The 18,084-nt window shown below is 49.4% G+C and overlaps 1 protein-coding gene across 8 annotated transcripts in view; it reads right to left on the bottom strand.

Moving 5' to 3' along the window:
* Window positions 1-578: 578 nt before the first annotated feature.
* Window positions 579-18,084, bottom strand: part of WDR93 (WD repeat domain 93) — a 49,947-nt gene continuing 32,441 nt past the window's right edge. For 5 of the 8 annotated variants that reach the window (XM_077124177.1, XM_077124176.1, XM_077124175.1 and 2 more), the window contains exons 9-17: window positions 17,836-18,007; window positions 16,391-16,461; window positions 15,748-15,834; window positions 14,635-14,754; window positions 13,131-13,344; window positions 11,660-11,723; window positions 9,556-9,712; window positions 9,048-9,249; window positions 579-927 (exon numbers count right to left, since the gene is read on the bottom strand). In XM_077124177.1, the coding sequence (XP_076980292.1) occupies window positions 831-927; window positions 9,048-9,249; window positions 9,556-9,712; window positions 11,660-11,723; window positions 13,131-13,344; window positions 14,635-14,754; window positions 15,748-15,834; window positions 16,391-16,461; window positions 17,836-18,007 (1,184 nt within the window). In that variant the 3' untranslated portion in view covers window positions 579-830. The other 3 variants (XM_077124180.1, XM_077124182.1, XM_077124181.1) reach the window with 3 other exon arrangements.

Below are 18,084 nucleotides of genomic sequence, written 5' to 3'. Positions count from 1 at the left end.
CTTGACAGACCAGAGGCATGGAAAGGTCAAGGAATTTGTCACAAAGCGGTGCGTGTCTGTGGGGTCAGGGGACAACTGCTGGTGGGCGGCTGACACGTTGATTCTTTAGGATGGCCTGGCAGGCCAGTGCGTACAAGTGTGTGTGGGTGTGTGTGTGTGTAAAATAAGGTCACTAATGTACATGGGTCACAGGGGATGGAGCTTCTGCTCACTGACCCCACAGTGGGTCCACTATGTGTCCGCAGAGAGGCAGCCCCTCCATCCCCTCCTGTGTCCCCAGGCCCCAGCCTCCTCCAGGGACCCCAGTCAGCAGGCAAGGGCAGGAGTACTCTGCTCAGCCTCTCACATCTGTGTGACCTCTGGCAGTCACTCAACCACGCTGAGCCTTGGGTCTTTGAAGGGATTCCATAAAGGTTATGAACCATCCCAGGGAGGAAGAAGAGGAGGGTGAGAGGTCAGCAGGCCACATCGGGTGGCATCCTGCCGGTTGGGGAACAGCTCTCCCAGGCCCATGGAGCTCTGCGAGCCTCCGCAATGGGTAGGAACAATGGGTCACAAACCACCGCGTCTCTGGCGCCAGAAACAACATAGCTGTTTATTTGGGTAATGCCATGTACCCTCTTGAGGGCTCTCACAAGAGGCTCAGCTGTGCAGGCCCCAAAAGAGTACCTTTCCCCAGTTGGCTCTGTAGATGCGTGATGCAAATCCAGGTCCTCGGGCCTAGGGAGCTGGGCCTCTGTCCCTGGGCGCCTTCCACTCCGGGCACACGGGGAGCAGTTGCCTGGTGGCCGAGACCTTACCAGAGCCTCCGGGGCCAGCGGCTGTGTCCCCTACCGAGGTTCTCTCTTTTGGAGAAGCAGGGAGTACCTCCGGAGCCGGGTCCAATGCTCCTGCTCTTTCATCGCGCTCTTCTCCAGGTTCTGGAACCTGTGGGCCACACAAGCCAGGGAAGAGAGGAAGCAGCTGTGTACCCCAGTTCCCTCAGGTCTCCAGGGCAGACCCTAAACATGTATTCACAGGCTCAAGACTCTCCAAAACGACACACCTGCCCCATCCTGTGTCCTCGGTACCCCGCCTGGGGCAGAGCCGGCCCTCACCCGGTAGCGAGGCGAGCAGGCGGGAGCCCTGGCCTTCCCAGCTGGGAGGCGCACACTCACAGAAGGTCCAGCTAACTGAGGAACGACAAGGCCAGTTTCACCTTGGCATGGGCCGAGGTTAAAGGTCAAACTACATCAGAATGCCAACAATCCCATTTACAAACATTTCTGGACAGGCCCAGGAACAAGCGTTGGAAAGACCAAAGTGAAGAAAACAGTCCCCTTCCCCTGGGTTAGTAAGGATGACAAGAATTAAAAAAATTTTCACGATAGGATGCATTTAAGTGCAAAGAGGGAAATATGCAAGAAGGAGGAGAGACCATTGCTGCCTGGGGATATTCACGAAGGTAGATGTTTGGTTTGGGTCTTAAAAAAATAAATTAAATTAAAAAATATATACATATATATATATATATATATAAACGAATAAGCATGTGTGGTAGTTAGATTCAGTTGTCAACTTGGCCAGGTAAAGGCACCATGAGCCAATGGTACGTGAACCTCATCTGTTGCTGATTACATCTGCAGTCAGCTAGGAGGCATGCCTGCTGCAATAAGTGACATTTGACTTAACTGGCTGGTGCTTAAATGAGAGAGAGCAACGAAGCACAGCCTAAGCAGCTCGGAATCCCTCATCTCAGCACTCCCAGCTCAGCCCAGGCCTTTGGAGATGCAGAAAGGAATCACCCTGGGGAAAGTTGTTGGAACCCAGAGGCCTGCAGAGAAGGCCAGCAGAGATCACCCTGTGCCTTCCCATGTAAGAAAACCTCAGTTGAAAGTTAGCTGCCTTTCTTCTGAAGAACTAACAAAATAAATCCCCTTTTATTGAAAGCCAATCTGTCTCTGGTGTGTTGCATTCCGGCAGCTAGCAAACCAGAGCAGCATGTTAAAAGAAACCCAAGACTCAGCCCACTTTCTGCATGCAGAGACAGCTGCTGTGAGTGGGTGGAAGCGCTGGTAGGGGTGCACAGGGGGAGGGAGTGCCAGGTGCCATTTAGGCCTCTGCCCTGGGTGCGGGAGGGAATGGGATGATGTGAAAACGTTAAGGGCCAACAGGAAGAGTAACACTTTGGCGGGGGGGTGGGGGATGATTATTGCTTTGGATTTGTTTTGAGCCTTGATATGTGGGACTTAAATGTGCAAGTATGTCTGGTGCTCAATACATTAAAATAATTTTTAACCTAGAAAAATATTCTATAAGGTCTATTGCTGTTTTTAAAAAATAATACAAAGGGGTATGCTATTAAAAGGAAATCTCCTTCCCACCTCAGTTCCTTATTTTCTGTTATCAAAATCAACTACAATTAACAGCCTTTGGTATATCCTTTAACATTCTTTACATATGCACAAGCATAGATGTGCAACCTTTTTGTTATTGTTGTTGAATAACTTAAATGGAAGCTTCACCACACTGCTAGGCACTTGCTTTTCCACTTAGAATATATCCCTGAAATCACTTCCGGGCAGTGGCTGCAGAGGTGCCTTGGTCTCTCCTTCCTGATGACGCTTAGGGCTTCTGGTCTTTGGTGCCAGCAGGGAGAGGTGTGGGAGACCGGCCGGGGGAGGGGCAGGGGAGCATAAGGTTGGAAGCCCAGGCTTTGGGCTCAAACTGCCTGTGCTCAAACCCAGCTCTCGGCTGACAAGCTGGTGACCTTGGACAGGTGACTTGAACTCTGAGCCTCAGTTTCCTCACTGAGGATAAAGTGGGAATTAGAAGAAGAAGAAATGAGATTATGCTGGAAAACCACTTAGCTTGGTGCTCAATAAAGATTAATAGTTTATCATATTTATGATAATGATGATAAAAAAGTAGAGGTGAAATTGCTAGGTCAAAGGGTCAAAAAGACTTGGAAACAATGCATAGCCACCCGGTTGGCAGCTGCATTCAGGGAACTAGAACAAGTTTTAAAAGGAAAACCAAAAACCAAACCATTAATATGCACAAAGAAACCATGGGTGAGTTTTCAAACATCATTGTGGAGTGGAGAAGGGCTTCTCCATTGCTCTACTAATTGCAGCGGCTAAGCCTTGCTGAGCGTGCCAGGCAAGGCCCTGTAAGGAGATGCGACGGTGACCTGCTTTACCAATGGGGACCCTCAGGTGTGGCAGGCTCCACCTTGCCCCACCGGCACCATGAGGGGAAGTCCCCGGCACCCCAGCTGTGTCCCAGGCCTTGTTCCCTAGTCCCCAGGCTCCCCACCGCCCTGCACAGAGCCTAAGGGAGGAGGTGGGACACAGCTGCATGAGTGCTGAACACTAAGCAGTCAGAACAACCCCAATCCAAAGGCAGATAGGAAAACTTATTTACAATGTACAAAGAACTGAAAATCAAACGAAAATGAGCAGGGATTGTTGGATGGATATAGAGTATTTGTTAAGAAAATGAACTCAAAGAAAAATAAAATGAACACATCCCTAGGAAAGAGAACCAGGGCAAGTCGCAGGAGAGGAGATGGAGACTTAGACTACACATAACAAAAAGATGCTTAACCTCCTCAATTTCCAACTTAAAGCAATAATGAGCTATCAATTTTTTTTGCCCATTATCCCATCACCAGTGAGGGAGGGGGTGAGGCTGCGGGCACTGCACACAGAGAGGGGCAAAGTGGCGCAGCGTGCCCAGGCACAGAGCTCACAATCAAATTGAGTCTATCCTGTGACCCTGAAGTCCCACCTCTAAGAAGCTGCTACAGGAATATTAAGAAATATCACAAAGAATTATTGATTATATATGTAGAAAGGAATAATCATAAGTTAAGATGTTTGTGTTTGTTTGTTGCTATATTTTAAAAAAAATTTAAAAATTAACAAAAAAAAAAAAAGAAATATCACAAAGCGAGCTGTGTAAGGATGTGTGCAGTTGGAAGAATGGGGCCAGGCAGGCTGCAGAGGGGTGGGGAGCAGGTGGGAGAAGTGGGCAGGGGAGGGAGTGGTGTGAGGCCTGGGTTTCCTGGGAGCTTGGCTCTGACCGGAGAGTGACAGGGCTGAGGAAGGCACTTGCTTCCTTGTTTTCTGACATGGGCACATGGTGACATGATTCCAGGATTAGGACAAGCCAGTGGAGGGGAGCAGGGTGACCCCAGATGGAAGAGAAGATGGCTGAGGAAACAAGGCCATGGTGTCCTGGGGTGCAGCTGGCCTGTGCCCCGAATCTGGGAGGTACATGCCTTGGGTATGAGCAAGGCGCCTTTTACCAGGAGGCAGGAGGCTGGCTGTGGGGTGGGGGCAGCCCAGGTGAGGGGCAGCCAAAGGACTGGAGTTCTCGGGGAGGCAGGAGGCAAGCTTGTCCCCTGAGAGCCAGGGCAGTGGTGGTGGGAGGTGGGAGTGGTGGTGAAGGTTTGGGGTGGCTGCTGTATGAGCTCGGTGGGGGAGCCCCCATCTGTAGCCAAAGCAGGAGTGGAGAGGATTCTGGTTCAGCTGAGACTAGGCCCTGACCAGCAGGTGGGCTTAAAAGGAACCCCCTGGAAAAAGCCTCTATGAGGCCTGAGACTCTCCCTCCCTCCACTATGAGAGGTCTATTTATTTATTTTTTCTTAATTTGCATGGGCAGGCGCTGGGACGCGAACCCCAATCTGTGACCTGGTAGATGAGAACTCTGCCACTGAGCCACCGTGGCGTGCCCCTGAGGTCTACCTTTAAGCAAGGTACCAAGGTGTGTGTGCATCTTCCAGAAAGACAGGCTTCCCGTCCACAAAGCAGGCAAGAAGATGGCAACATTTGTAAAACACTTTAAATTCAAATAGCCTGCCTGTTGGCATATTTGGCGGGGGTGTGGGGGTGTGTGTGTCTATGAATCTATGAATAATTTTGCTTCTCAAGAAAGGCAAAGGAAAGTCAGGATCTGATGACCCACAGGCCCATGATTTCCGCCTCAAGGAGAGTAAAAACAGAGTCAGGATGCCAACCCCCAGCCCTCCGCCAGCCAAGGGCCTACCCACACCTTGCCAAATCTCGTGGGCCTGGGACTGCTGGGTCATTCCAGAAGCCCAGCCTCTGGCTGGAAGGTGGGCAGGCAGAAGGCGGGCCCTGCTTTGCTTTGGATTCGACACAGAATAAGGGGAAAGACTACTTGTCCCCGGAATTTCCATCTCATGACCAAAAAAAGGGCGAACACTAAGCCAGACAGGGAGGCCCGCTGGCTGGAAAGGGCGCCCCAGGGCCCGGGCAGGCCTGAGCGGTGGACAAGCCAGCTGGGCCCAATTGGGCTGGCGCTGCTTTGAGAGCCCCGAGCAGGCTCCATGTCACTCCCATGTTGACAGAGGTCCCCTGTGGTTTGGTGAAAACAATTTTGACAAATTATTGCAAGTCTGAAACTGTGAATCTATTGCTCCATGAACCCATTGCCTTAAAGTTTCGCCTAGTTTTTAGGGCCAATGGAAGTTAACAACAACAACAAAAAAGATGGAAATTAAAATCTTTGGGACATTGGTGGAGATAAATAATAAAGCAAACACAACAAAATGTTGATAAGATCCAAGGTGTGGGTATTTTGAGTGGGCCTCAAAACATTTTTTTCAAAGCTGCTGTAGACTTGAAATTTAAAATGCTGCGGGGGTGGGGACAGTCCCTGGGAGCCAGGTGAACTGGAAGTTTCCTTTAAATCATGGTGTTTCTCTTTGAGACCCATTTCGAACAATGAGTTGCCACAAGGACTAAAATTCAACTACTATTACCAGGTCCAAGTAAATGTTCCTTTAAGGGTAACTGGACACTGGAGCCCACCCTTAACCAGAGGGGTCCCTGTGCTGGGCCCAGCTGCCTCCAGCCCCTTCCGTACGGGAGGCTCCTAGGGAAGTTTTCCTCTCTGCCACCCTACTGTGGGACCTGGAAGCCAAGGGGTGCTGGCTGGGACGGCGGACAGCGGAAGGGGGAAGCAGAGGCTCCCTTCCATTGGTAGGGGTGAGCAGGGGCCACTGGCTTTCTAGCCACTGGAGGCAGGAGGGCAGAAAGGGCTGCCTTGCCTGCATGAGCAGGCCCCCACCACAGGGAGGGTGAAGTAAATTACAGACATCCTTCCATGGAATATTACTCATAAACCATATTCACAAAGATATTGTCCTTAATAAAATGAAACAAATTAAAAACATTGTGATGTTTGGGAGTAAAGCTAGATATGAGAGTGAATGTGAAATGTGGGCTTGACTTAGTAAAACTGCCAAGGAAAAAGCCTGGAGGAAATACACCAGCATTCCTGGTGGGAGGATTATGGGTTATTTACACTTCCTTCTTTGTGTTTTCCTGTCTTCCAAATTTCTACAATCATCTATATAACTTATATCGAAATAATAAATACATAAATTTTTTTGTTGTGGCAACAAATATACGACATTACATTTCCCATTTTAGCCACTTTCAAGTACACAATTCAGGGGTGTTTGTGACGCTCACAATGTTGTGCTACCATCACCAGCATTCACTACGTGCAACTTTTCCACCAGCCCGTCAGGATCTCTGTTTTAGTATGAGGGATTACTGTGTAATGGTAACTGTGATGGCAATAGTTCTGCACTTGAAGCAACTTCTGTGGATGCAGAGGGGCAGCAGGTGTCAAGGGCTAACCATGTGTGCGTTGGCTGGGCTGGAGAAAGGCCAACAAGGGACTGAGATTCCTGTATCAGCTGGCCTTCTGCGGCCAGGCAGGAGGGAGCTGCCCAGAACCAGAGCTACTGAGCTCTGACCTGCTTCCACAGGTAGGGTGGCCAGGTGGCCTTCAAAGAAACTGAGAAGCCTTATCCTTTCTTGTGAAAAGCCACCAGAGAAGGAGATGGTTACATAAGAAATGCCAGAAATGGAAATGAGTTCATTAAAAATGAAATTCTCCGAGCCTCATCCAGCTACAGCACCAGAAAGCTCCATGCTGCAACCTCAGGGGAACTGCCTCATCTCAGCCATGACCTCACCTCCTGCTCCTGACGTTTCTTCTCATGATTATTTTAATCTACTCGCTAAAGTGGAGAATACTTTTTTGTTGAAAAGTTGCAAATAGGGAAGATATAAAGAAAAAAATCACACATAATTCCATCACCCAAATAGAACTGTCATTACTATTGGTACACATGGTCTTTTCTCTCTTTTTCTTAAAAGCTGGACTATGCTGTAAATATTTTCTAACCTGGACTTCCCTCCTTTTCATTTTGAAAAATTTCAAAGCTATAGAGAAGTTGCAAGAATAGTCAAGTAGTACAACCTCCTCCTAGACTCTCCAGGCATGAGCATGTTATCTCTCCCTCTTTCTGTCTCTCTTGTATGTATTTCCTTGAACCATTTGAGAGCAAGCTGTAGACTTGGTGACACTTCACCCCTAAGTTCTGCAGCTGTGTCTCCTGAGCAAAAGTCATCAAGGGTCAAAATAAGAAACCACCAAGTGAGGAACAGTTGAGCATTCTTGGTAAGTCTCTGCTCAGGTGCAATGTCAGTTGTCCCTTCTTCAATGTCCCTATTCTCCTAAGACCCATGAGAACCTATTGCTCTCCTGACGAATGCGCACACATCCCTGCACAAGATATTGTCACCACCCAAGCAACCTACCCCTGCACAGCAAGGGCAGAGATAGGTGGGAGCCTTCAGGAAAGGAAAGCAAGGAGCCGTGGTGCCACCTAGTGGCCATGTCTAGGTTTTCCCAGGCCTCAGCTTGGCTAGGCAGAGAGGTGAACTGACCACACTGTGCCTGGCACTTTTCATATATTAGTTCTCTTAATACTTACAAAAACCTGAAGGTAAGCATCATTAAAGCATCCAGAACATAGCTTGGCACATCACGATATATATATATTATGCATAAATATTTTGATGAATGAGGAAACTGAGGCTCTGAGAGGTTAAGTCACTCACCCAAGGTATTATAGTAAGTGGAGTCAGAGTTCACACCTATGTCTGTTTGGCTCTAAATCTGCATATCTTAACCATTCTACTCCACTCCCTCTCTGAGGAGAGTCTAATAGAGGAAGGAGGAAAAGGTTGTGAAAGGACATTATGGAGATTGGAGAGAGCACAGAACCGCAGAGGTCGTGTTACCTAAGGACACGGAAGGGAAGGAAGGCCCTGGAAGGGAAGGATTTGCCAAAGTCACCCGGCCCTAGAGCGGCAGGCCTAGGATGAGAACCCAGCGCGCCACTGTTGACCCCATTCCATCTCAAACGTATTGTCAGATCATGGCAGGGAATCATCAACAAGTACTTGCCAAACTCCCAGGAATCTGTTGCAGGATGGGTTAGAAGAGACATCCCTTTCTGCAAAATGGACTGAGTATAGTTCAATATGCTTCTATAGCAGAAAATCAAGCAAGTCAATAGTCTGTGCAGGATCAGGGAAAGCAGAAAGGGGAATGGAGAGGAGGACAAATGCATACCACTTATCTAGTTGATGGATAAAGGAAAGAGGTCGGCAAACATCTTCTCTAAAAAGCCAGATAGTGAATATTTCACGCTTTATGGGTCAGATGGTCTCTGTCGCAGCTACTCACCACCTCCGACATGGCTCACAAGCAGCCACAGATAATGCCTAAACAAACGTGCAGGGCTGTGCTCCGATAAAACTTTACTTACGCAAACAGGCAGTGGGGCTGGATTTTGCCCACGGACTGTAGTTTGCCAACCCCCGACTTATACTTAAAAAAAAAAAAAAGGAACTATAAAAGTAATTCTTGATAGGAAGAAAATACCAAGTGTGTGGGCCAGAAGCTGAACTTGGGTCTTGTGCCCCGTAGGCAAGTAAATTCCAGCACCGGACTCCTGCGCACACCGGAGCCCTTCTCCAGCAGCCTGAGTGCGTTCCTCCTTTCCTACCACCCCAACCACCAACTGCAGGGCGGCTCCAGGACAACGACATGGAGGGGTCACACATTAAGCGGAATTTAAATGCTTTAAGGACCTTGTCATAAAATACTCTGCAGCTCCTCAATCCAGAGTCAGCCCCAGAGGCAGTGGCTGGGAAAAACACAGAACCCCCTACCTCTCCTGGAGGAAGCGCTCGCATCTCTTCTCCAAGGGCAAGGTCTGGCGGAAGGCCGCGTGACATGTCAAGTCACTTTGAGAAAGCACGCAATTTCCTGAGATATTTTTCAGAAGTGGGCAGGTCTCAAAACTAAAACAGAAAATAGAATTTTGGATGTTCCTGGAATTGTCTTTATGTTCAATTTCATCCGGGTGGTCTCCTGAAAAGAAACAAAGACATGTTTTTGCTGTAAGGTTTGCCTCCTCCTGGCGCAGGGGACAGCGGGCGGCACCCTCAGTTAGGAAGGCGTGTCATCTGGGCTGGGGGCAGCTCCCGGGACCAGAGAGAAGAGCGAGTCTGCCATTTTGAGGCCTGAGCTGCGATATTCTTTTGATTGGTGGGATGGATCCCAGTGGGGAGGAGGCTGCAAGGGGCCCTCCTCTGCTCTGTGAGAAGACTGATCCCGTCAGGAGAAGGGTCAGCAGGGCACAAGTCCGGGCAGGGGCCCCCAGGTTCCGTTCTGTACCTCGGAGCAGGAAGCATGGGTGGTGTAAAGACACGACAAACACTGGGCTCCAGGGGACCACAAGCTGGCAGGGCCTGGGAGGAGCAAAGGCACAGACCACCTGCGACTTGGCCACGTCCATGAGGCGTGCACAGCCGTCCTGGGAGAAGATCAGCACCTGGGGAGCCAGGAGATGTGAACGGAGACTCGGCTGGACTCCGGCACCCACAGGAAGGTAACTTAGAGGTCACCTCAGTATGGAATGGGAGCAGCTGAAACCCAGAGAGAATTTATGGGCTATGGTTCGCCAGCCTCAGGATCTATTTAGGCGGCCCGAGGCAGGGGCAGAAACGCCTTCACACTTGCCCTTTGGGGGCTACCAGGCCCTCCTGGGGGTGAACCCGACGCTGTACTGTCCCCTCCAGTCCCACTCCTCTTCCCAGCTCATCCCGCACTTTCAAAGTTCTCCTTCCACGTGGTGGAGCTCAGTTCTGCACGCGCTCCCGGCACCTTTCCCTGGCCTCCTCTGCATCCTGCTCAATCCACAGCCCCTGCCTAGGCCCCAAGCTGGATAATGGGGTCACTCTCCTGCTTGGGCTCCTCCCTCTCTGTAGATAAGGATTATGAACCCACTCAAACTTTTAAAAGCTCACCCTTGGCTCTACTTTCCCTGCATCCCTCCTTTCCTGTTCCGTGCCTTGAGATCGTCCCTCCTCAGCACAGCCTCTCTCCCTCCTCCACCCGCTCCTCCAGTCCTCCAGCTGTGTGGCCACTGGCGTCCACACAGCGCTTGCTTTCTCATTAGCACAGGCCACTTTGCTCTCGCCTTCTTAAAACTTGCCTGGCTGAGCTTCCAGGACCCACCTGATGGTGATGTCCCCCGGGTATCCCTCTCAGTCACCCCCATGAGCTCAGACCCCTGGCTTCAAGCTCCACCCACTAATGGGCTGCTGAGCTCTTCAGCTCTACTTTTAGCCTGAGCTCTTTGGCACCTCCTCTGGGGGGGAGCTCCTTTAGGCCCCCACATTCGGCAGGGACACACTGGAAATCACAGCCTTTACTCAGGAGCCATGCGCCCTTCAGGGAGCCCAGTGAGAATTAATCAGTTTCACAGAAACCCCAAGCCAGGATCAGCTGTGACACCTCTTTCTCCTCCCGCTTCAGCTACAGGCAGCCCAGAACCGTGGACTCCGATTTCCTAACCAGCCTCTCCCCACACCCCATCCCTTCTCTGCAGGTGCTATACCCACTCGAGCCCTCTGATGCTTCAAGCCCTTTCCCGTCAAGGTTGAGCCCGTACCTTTCCTTCTGCTGTCATACAGGCCCCCCCACAGCCTGCTCGCAGCCCCTCCAAATCCGACCTGCAGCTTCCCTGTACTCCCTGCAGTGCCCAGACACACAGTGTACTCCTGCCTCCACGGTGCTGCCTTCTCAGCTCCCCCCACTCTGCTGTCACCACCTCCAGAAAGTCCCCCTTGGATGGAAAAGTTTTGGTAATGGATGGCAGTGAGAGTAGCACAACCTTGAGAATGTCATTACCACTGAATTGTAGACTTGATAGTGGGGAAAATGAGAAATGTTATATTGTATATATGTTACCACAATAAAAATTTTTTAAACCCAAAGGACTGTACAACAGAAAGAGTGAGCCCTAATGTAAACTACGAGCTATAGTTAATAATATACTTATAGTTAGATTGGGTCATCAACTGGAACAAATATACCACACTAATGCAAAATGTTAACAGCAGGGAACACTGAGTGTGCGTGTGTGTATGTGTGGGGGGAGGTTGGTATGGGAACTCTACTTTCCCATGATTTCGTTATAAATCTACAGCTGCTTTAAAAAAAGTCTTTTTTTTTTTTTTAAAGCCCCATTCCCCTGTACCAACTTGGCAGGCTGGGGCATCTCAGCCCTATGGCATCCTTCTCTTGTCCAGGGCGGAAGCGCGGTGACACGTCTGCCCACTGTACTGTGTGCTCCATGAGAGCAGGCATTTTGCTTTTCATACCTGTTCCCCCAAAAGCTGGCCCAGTGTCTCGCACATAGTAGGCGTCCACACAGTTCTCGGAGGAAAAAATGAGCACACTCACTGAAGAAGAATGAGAAGCACTGGCAACCTACCATGCCAGGTAAGGCTGGGACTGGGGCCACTGCACGGATGGTTTCATTCACGTGCTTCACGGGCCTATAGGGAACAAGAAGACACACAGTCATTCTCCTACTTGGAGGATTTTAAAGTTTTTCTGTTCTGCCCAGGAGAAATGTGTGCACATGAGCACCAGGAGATAAGTAGAAGACTGTTCATAGTAGCAAAAAACTAGGAATAATCTAAAAATTCAAAAAAGGTAGGAGAATGCTTAAATAATCGTGATATATTTATACAAAGGAACACAAACCAGCAATGAAAATCAAACAACTGGCGCTACACACATCAACATGTATGACTCTCATGAAGAATGCTGTGAAACTAGTTACAGAATAAACAGCATCGAAAAGCACGTTGGAGAATACGAAGCATATGATTGCATATGTAAATTCCCTAAACAAGCAAAGCTAAGCAACGTACTATTTGGAGTTACAGTCATATGTATGAGGTTAATTCTTAAAGCAAATCAAAGGAATGATGAATTTAAGAAAATGATGTAGTGGACTGAAAAGAAAAAAATGGCCATGCTATTTGGTAGCTCTTCTCATCAAAAGGTAGGGTCTGTTTTCCTACTGCTTTTATATGGCGTGGCTCAGTGACTTGCTTTGCCCAATGGGACATGTGCAAATGTAACACAAGCAGAGACTTGCCAAACATTTGTGCACTGGAGCAGCCCTGTCTGGCTGCCGGGAGCCCTCAGACTACCAAACCTGCTGGAGAGGCCAGAGGAGGAGAGCCCAGACAAGTCCCAGCAGCATGCTGATTGCCAGGCCTGTAAGCAAGGCCACCTTGGGCCGTCCTGCAGAGCTGTCAGCGACTGCAGGCACATGCGAGAGCCTTGGCCAGACCAAAAGGACTGCCCCACAAAGCTCAGCCCAAGAGCTGGCCTAGAGGGTCAAGAGCCAAACAATGGTGATTCTCTTAAACCACTAGGGTGAGGTAGTTTGTTATGTGGCAATAGATACTTAATAAGTGGTTACTACTGGGGAGAAGAGAGAAGGATATGATCGGGGGTAGCACACAGGGAGACTTACTGGAGTTGGAAATGGTCTATTTCTTAAAGCTTGGTGGTGAGAACAGCAGTCGTTTGCTCATTATCCTTTATACTTTATACATACATTATCTAGATTCATTGCCTGCATAAAATATTTCACAATTTGAAAAGGAGAGAAAAACTGATGAAAGGCTAAACTATTTTTGCAGAAATGACCTTCTTCATAGTCGTGTGAGAGATATGAAGATATAATTTTGTGTCATCATACAATTTTGTTAGAAAAATTACTAAAAAAAAAAAAGAAAAAAGACTTTGTGATCTTGAGCCGCTCACCAGGAGGATAACCTTAGGGAAAGTGACTGTGTCCGGAGAAGTTGTCAGCTTGAGACTACTGAAGGGCGTCATGTGTCTGGCAGATCATTTTCCCCCCACCCTGCCCTCCAGCCTCTGACCTCTCAGCGAGCACACGGGTGGTGGGTCCTCGGGTCCCCTCGGCTTCCACCAGATGGAGAGAAGTATCTGTGCACAGCACCACACATTTCATCTTGGACTTCACTGGAAGTTCAGGGAACATGTTCTCTCCTTTGTGGACCAGGAAGTATTTTAAGAAGTGAATACTTTGGCAGAAACATCCCTTGGGAAGAGCCACGACGCCAAGAGGGAACCCTGGAGAAAGTAATCACACCAGCAGCTCAGAAAATGGGGAGAGGAGGACGCCCTGGGCACAGGGTCTGTGACCAGTGAGTGCAGGATGTGAGGGCAAAAATCAGGGAAGGAGCACCTCTGAAAGTAAGCTCAGTGGGGAGGGAGGGAAACTTCCTGGTTTACCCCCTCTGTATATTGAGATGATCTGCACAGACGGACAACTAGATCCATGCAGGGGGGCAGAGTCAGCTCTGGAATGGAAGGAGGCTACCATCCAGCTAGGTACTGGGGGGGAGGGAAGTTTCAGAAAAGACTAGATGCATGTGTATGTATGTAGCCAAGCAGTAAGAATGTAACAATATCTAGAAAAATGAAAATAAGTTAATGGGCAAGGGTTTGGGAAAATATAATCATTCTTTTTTTTTGAAATATCTTGCACTATTACAATGCTGTAGATGCAATAAATATAATTCAGGGGGGCCTTAGCTGGTGTTTATCTTAGCACTGTATGGGGAGAATGTGCTCTGATTCTGAATAACCACTGGCTTCTTCAGCTGGAGATGGCCCCAGGGAGGAAGCCACACCACCGCTGCAGCCTCTCTGGGTGCAGGCAGGTCCACGTCCCATCATGAGCTCTCCTGTAAGCAGGCTGCTCGCCCTGGTTCTCCTCACCAACCCGCCCGCTGGGAGGGCTGCTCAGTGCATTTGGCTCACCTCCACTCTCACATGAGACACACATCCAGTGCAGGGTTAAGAGTTTGGTCAGTGGGAGACACTCTCCTAGAAGCCGATCAATTTAGGGTAAGTAGATACCACTGATTTTCTGCCCCTCAAAGCTGGACCCAGGGTCCTGGACCTCACCAAGGCACTGCCCACCCAGAATAGCTCTGGTCTCACTTTTGATGGTTATGTCTCTCAGCTCCTGCTGCCTGGGGGTGGGAAGGCAGGAAAGAAGACATGCTTACTTTGAGAGTCTAGTGGCTAAGAGCAGGGGGCTGAGGCCACCATGATATCACAAACTGGCTGTGCTGGGAAATTTCTGCACTGGATGGTGATGATGAAGGTAATGGTCAAACATCCAGGACCTGATCCGTGTCTGGCAGAGTAAGCACTCACTAAACATGTGGGGAATGTCGTTCCCCTTCAATAAACGTATGTTAAAGGAACGAAAGAGGGGACAAATCCAGTTCCCCAACATGATTTTAAGAACAAAGAGGTATCAGAAGACCCAAAGCCTGCAGGAATTCTAGAGCTCCAGGAGTCTCATTACCCAGAGACCCCAGGTATGAGGCAGAGAGGCAGGGGGCTCACCTTTGCTCAGGTCCCACAGTGTGAGCACACCATCCTCGCAGGCCAGCACCAGGTAGGAGCCACAGCAGCTCAGGTTAGAGACCGCAATGGGTGCGGCACAGGGCCACACGCTCTCGGGGTCTAGTGGGGAGGACACCACTCACCTGGCGTCCCCACACCCTGCGCCCGCCCATTAGCTCCGCCTGGACCCGAGCCCCAGGCTGCCTGCACCAGCTCTCTCCTCCCAACTTGGCGTGAGTCTCCTTCCCTAGGGGACTAAGTCACCAGGCTGTTATTATTCTAGAGCTAACACTTAATGAATACCTAGAGGGTGCTGAACACTGAGCTAAGCGCTTCCCATGTATAATTTCACTTTATTCTCCCAAGGAAGGGTTCAATGCCGTAGGTCCTAATAGTAGCTTTATCTTATAGATGAGAAGACTATGGCAGAGAAGTGACTTGCCCAAGGCACACAGCCAGGCAGTACAGAAGTTGAAGTTAGAAGCCAGGCCGCCAGGAAGAGGGGTGGAAGGAAAGAAATCCCTTCTCTGTAATTTTTTTTCTCTCTTTTGAAATATAATAACTAAAGCCTAATATAAGTGTGCAGTCTAAGAACTATCACAGAGTGAACCTGCTCACGGAACTGCCTCCGTGATCTGTAAGAAGTTATACTAGTCACTACCCCCACCCTCCATTTCCTCAGCGCCTTTCAGTTTCAAGCAGCTTTCACATACAGAAATGCCTCTGGATTCTGCCATTCACAACAGATCCAGGCAGGAGATAGGGACAGTGCAGTGAGCTCCGGGTCGGGGCTCAGTTGGGCCTGAGCCTTCGTGGTTTGCAAGGAATCAAAGCTGCCCCCCTTGCCTCCAAGCCCACCTCCTTTCACCTGAGCTGCCCAGGGAGCCCTTACGGACCTGATTCTGGGTGTTGTCCCTTTTGACCCGTCATCTTTAAGAAACATGACAGTTTGGGGCCAGACCCTTAGGGTCACACCACAGCCATCACACCACCCACTTCTGCCCACACAGCCTTGGGTCCCCTATGTGCCAGTCACAGATCTTAGCTGAGCTCCAGGAGGCCCCGTCCTGAGAGCCCTGAGCTTAGGCAACCCCCATCTCAGCAGGAAAGTACCGGCCTTATCCTTCAGAGTTCGGTGAAGGGAATAGAAGAAGAAATTATGACTCCCAGTCCAGTGTATGCCAAGGACACAGGCTACTCCTGGGAAAGGAGAGAGGAAACCGATGTCACCTAAAAAGTCCGGGAGGCCTTCGGTTTGCACGGGAAGTGTCTACCCAAGAGGAAGGTAGTTTGAGATCAGAACTGGGTGATTCTAGTGGACACCGCCCAACAGAAGGACGAGTATCCCAAGGAAAATGGTCTGGGCTGCTCCTAAGACCCACCCTCCTTCCTGGGCAGGGAAGTTGGTCACAACTGCTCCTAGGCTGCTTTCACATTTTCTACACAATTCATGGCACTTGGCTTCAGTGTTTCAAACTTCATTTTCTATAAATTGAATTCATATCCAGAAGCAGCTTGGCAGGACGTGTGCTCCTACCCTCCTCTTTAGGGTGGTAGGGAGTGCTACTACACTCCACCCAGGTCCACGCAGGAACTCTTAAGCTACAGATGGCAAACTCAATCTCCATCTTCCTTTCCTCCAACCAAAAAATAAATTGAATCCAGAGCCACGCAGGGTTGTCCTATGGAACTTCTCTAGGAAGGCTTGCTGAGCGATTTCCACTTCCCAGCGTAGCCCCATTTCATGTTCATTTACCTGAGGGCCCCTTGGCTTCTGCTGGCATTGAAATGACGCTGCTTGGAAGGAGGAAATGGAACGTGGCCATACTGAAAAAGGAAGAGACACACTTTAGAGACATGGGAGACTCCTTGGCAAGGAGAGAGGCTGCCAGAATCTTGGCGATGAGACCAGACACGGTTAGGTAGGATGGCCCTTCCCAGGAGCACAGGATCGCGAGGCAAATGGCATTTTATGTGCTGGTCCCGGTGGGCTGTGTGGACTGTGGAGCTTGGTGAGGGCAGAGTGGGCTGAGCTGAGAGAGTCATCATCCACCAGGCATAGGTGAATGTGGAAGGCACAGGGCAGATCTGCCAGAGAAGGTTCCCTCTGGGGAGCCCTCAGGGAAGGTCCCTTCAAGACCAGTCCTGGGTGATCTGCACACAGACTCTGTTATCCTAGGGCCATACAACCAGTGTGCACTGGTAAATGGTTTTCTAGGAAAAAAAAAACCAACCCACCCTGATTTGTAGGGTTTGCAGATTTCTGTGATGTAAATACTCCCACCAAGGACAGCTGGCCTGGGGTTTATCAACTGGCTCATCAAATCCCGATCTTAACAGCCCTAGGAGCTGCCAGCACCGCACCGCACCGAGTGTGGTGGCTCCAGATCAGGTAACAGGTAGTTGCTGTTACGGCTCAGCCCCTTTGAGTCCTGAAGTGACAAACTTCAAGGGCTACTTGACAGCAGGATGAGAGGTTTCCCTTCCCACAAGAAACAAGAGCTTTCCTGAGAGTCACAGGACTCATGAGGAGAGCCATTTCTAACACTGGCTCCACCGCAGATACTTCAAAGACTTGGGCTCAGTTTTCTACAATGACAACGTGGGATTAACGGGCCTCACTGCTGAACGGGACCAGAAAGGAATGTACTATAATAATCACACACATGTGTACATTACATTTACAAAGACCATAAGGAAAAGAAGAAAGATGTTAATGGTGGTGACTGAGGCTTTTTCCTTTTAAATTTTATTTTAGTAACATATATGCAATCTAAATTTCCCCTTTACCCCCATTCAGATATATAATTCAGTGGTGTTAATTACATTCAGTGTTGTGCTGCCAGATGTCTGAGTTTTACCTCTGTCTTTAGAAATGCCTGAATTTTCCAAATAATCAGAGGGAAAAATAAGTTTGTTTTTTAATTGAAAGATGATGTCACAAATAAACCTAAAATACATTCCATTTCTTCTAGATATGGATTGCTTCTCTTAAAACCATGCTAACAGCCTCTGTTCTAGCTACATTTGAACAGTAGTTGCTGTACAACTTTTCAAAAGATCTGCTGGAATCCTGTGAAGTAATCCCCAAACAGAAAGAGCGTTTAGATCTTGGATGAATCCAGGTCCCTGTGTTGATGGCTGCACGAGCCAGGAGAGGAGCAGCTCTGGGGACTCCCCGGCTCCCCTTGCCCTGCTCACCTGGGCGGCTCCTCCTTCCACTCCCCATCCAGGAACTTCCTGTAGGAACCCTTGAAGATGGCCTCCTGCTGCTCCCACTGGCTGTCCTTGATGAAGTGGTTCTGCCCGGAGCCCAGCCCACAGCAGTCCTCTATCTTTGCAAAGACTTCCAAGGGGCTTTTAAATGTGGTGCCTAGGTTGAAAATTTTCCAAACTTAGTCACACAGCTGAATTCGCCCTTCCCAATTCCCTCCTGCCTCTTTCAGGCCT

The sequence above is a fragment of the Tamandua tetradactyla genome, chromosome 12 (assembly GCF_023851605.1).
Source record: "Tamandua tetradactyla isolate mTamTet1 chromosome 12, mTamTet1.pri, whole genome shotgun sequence".
NCBI classification, from domain to species: Eukaryota; Metazoa; Chordata; class Mammalia; order Pilosa; family Myrmecophagidae; genus Tamandua; species Tamandua tetradactyla.
Note: the sequence above shows the minus strand (reverse complement) of the source record. Positions and strands in the feature narration are given on the sequence as shown.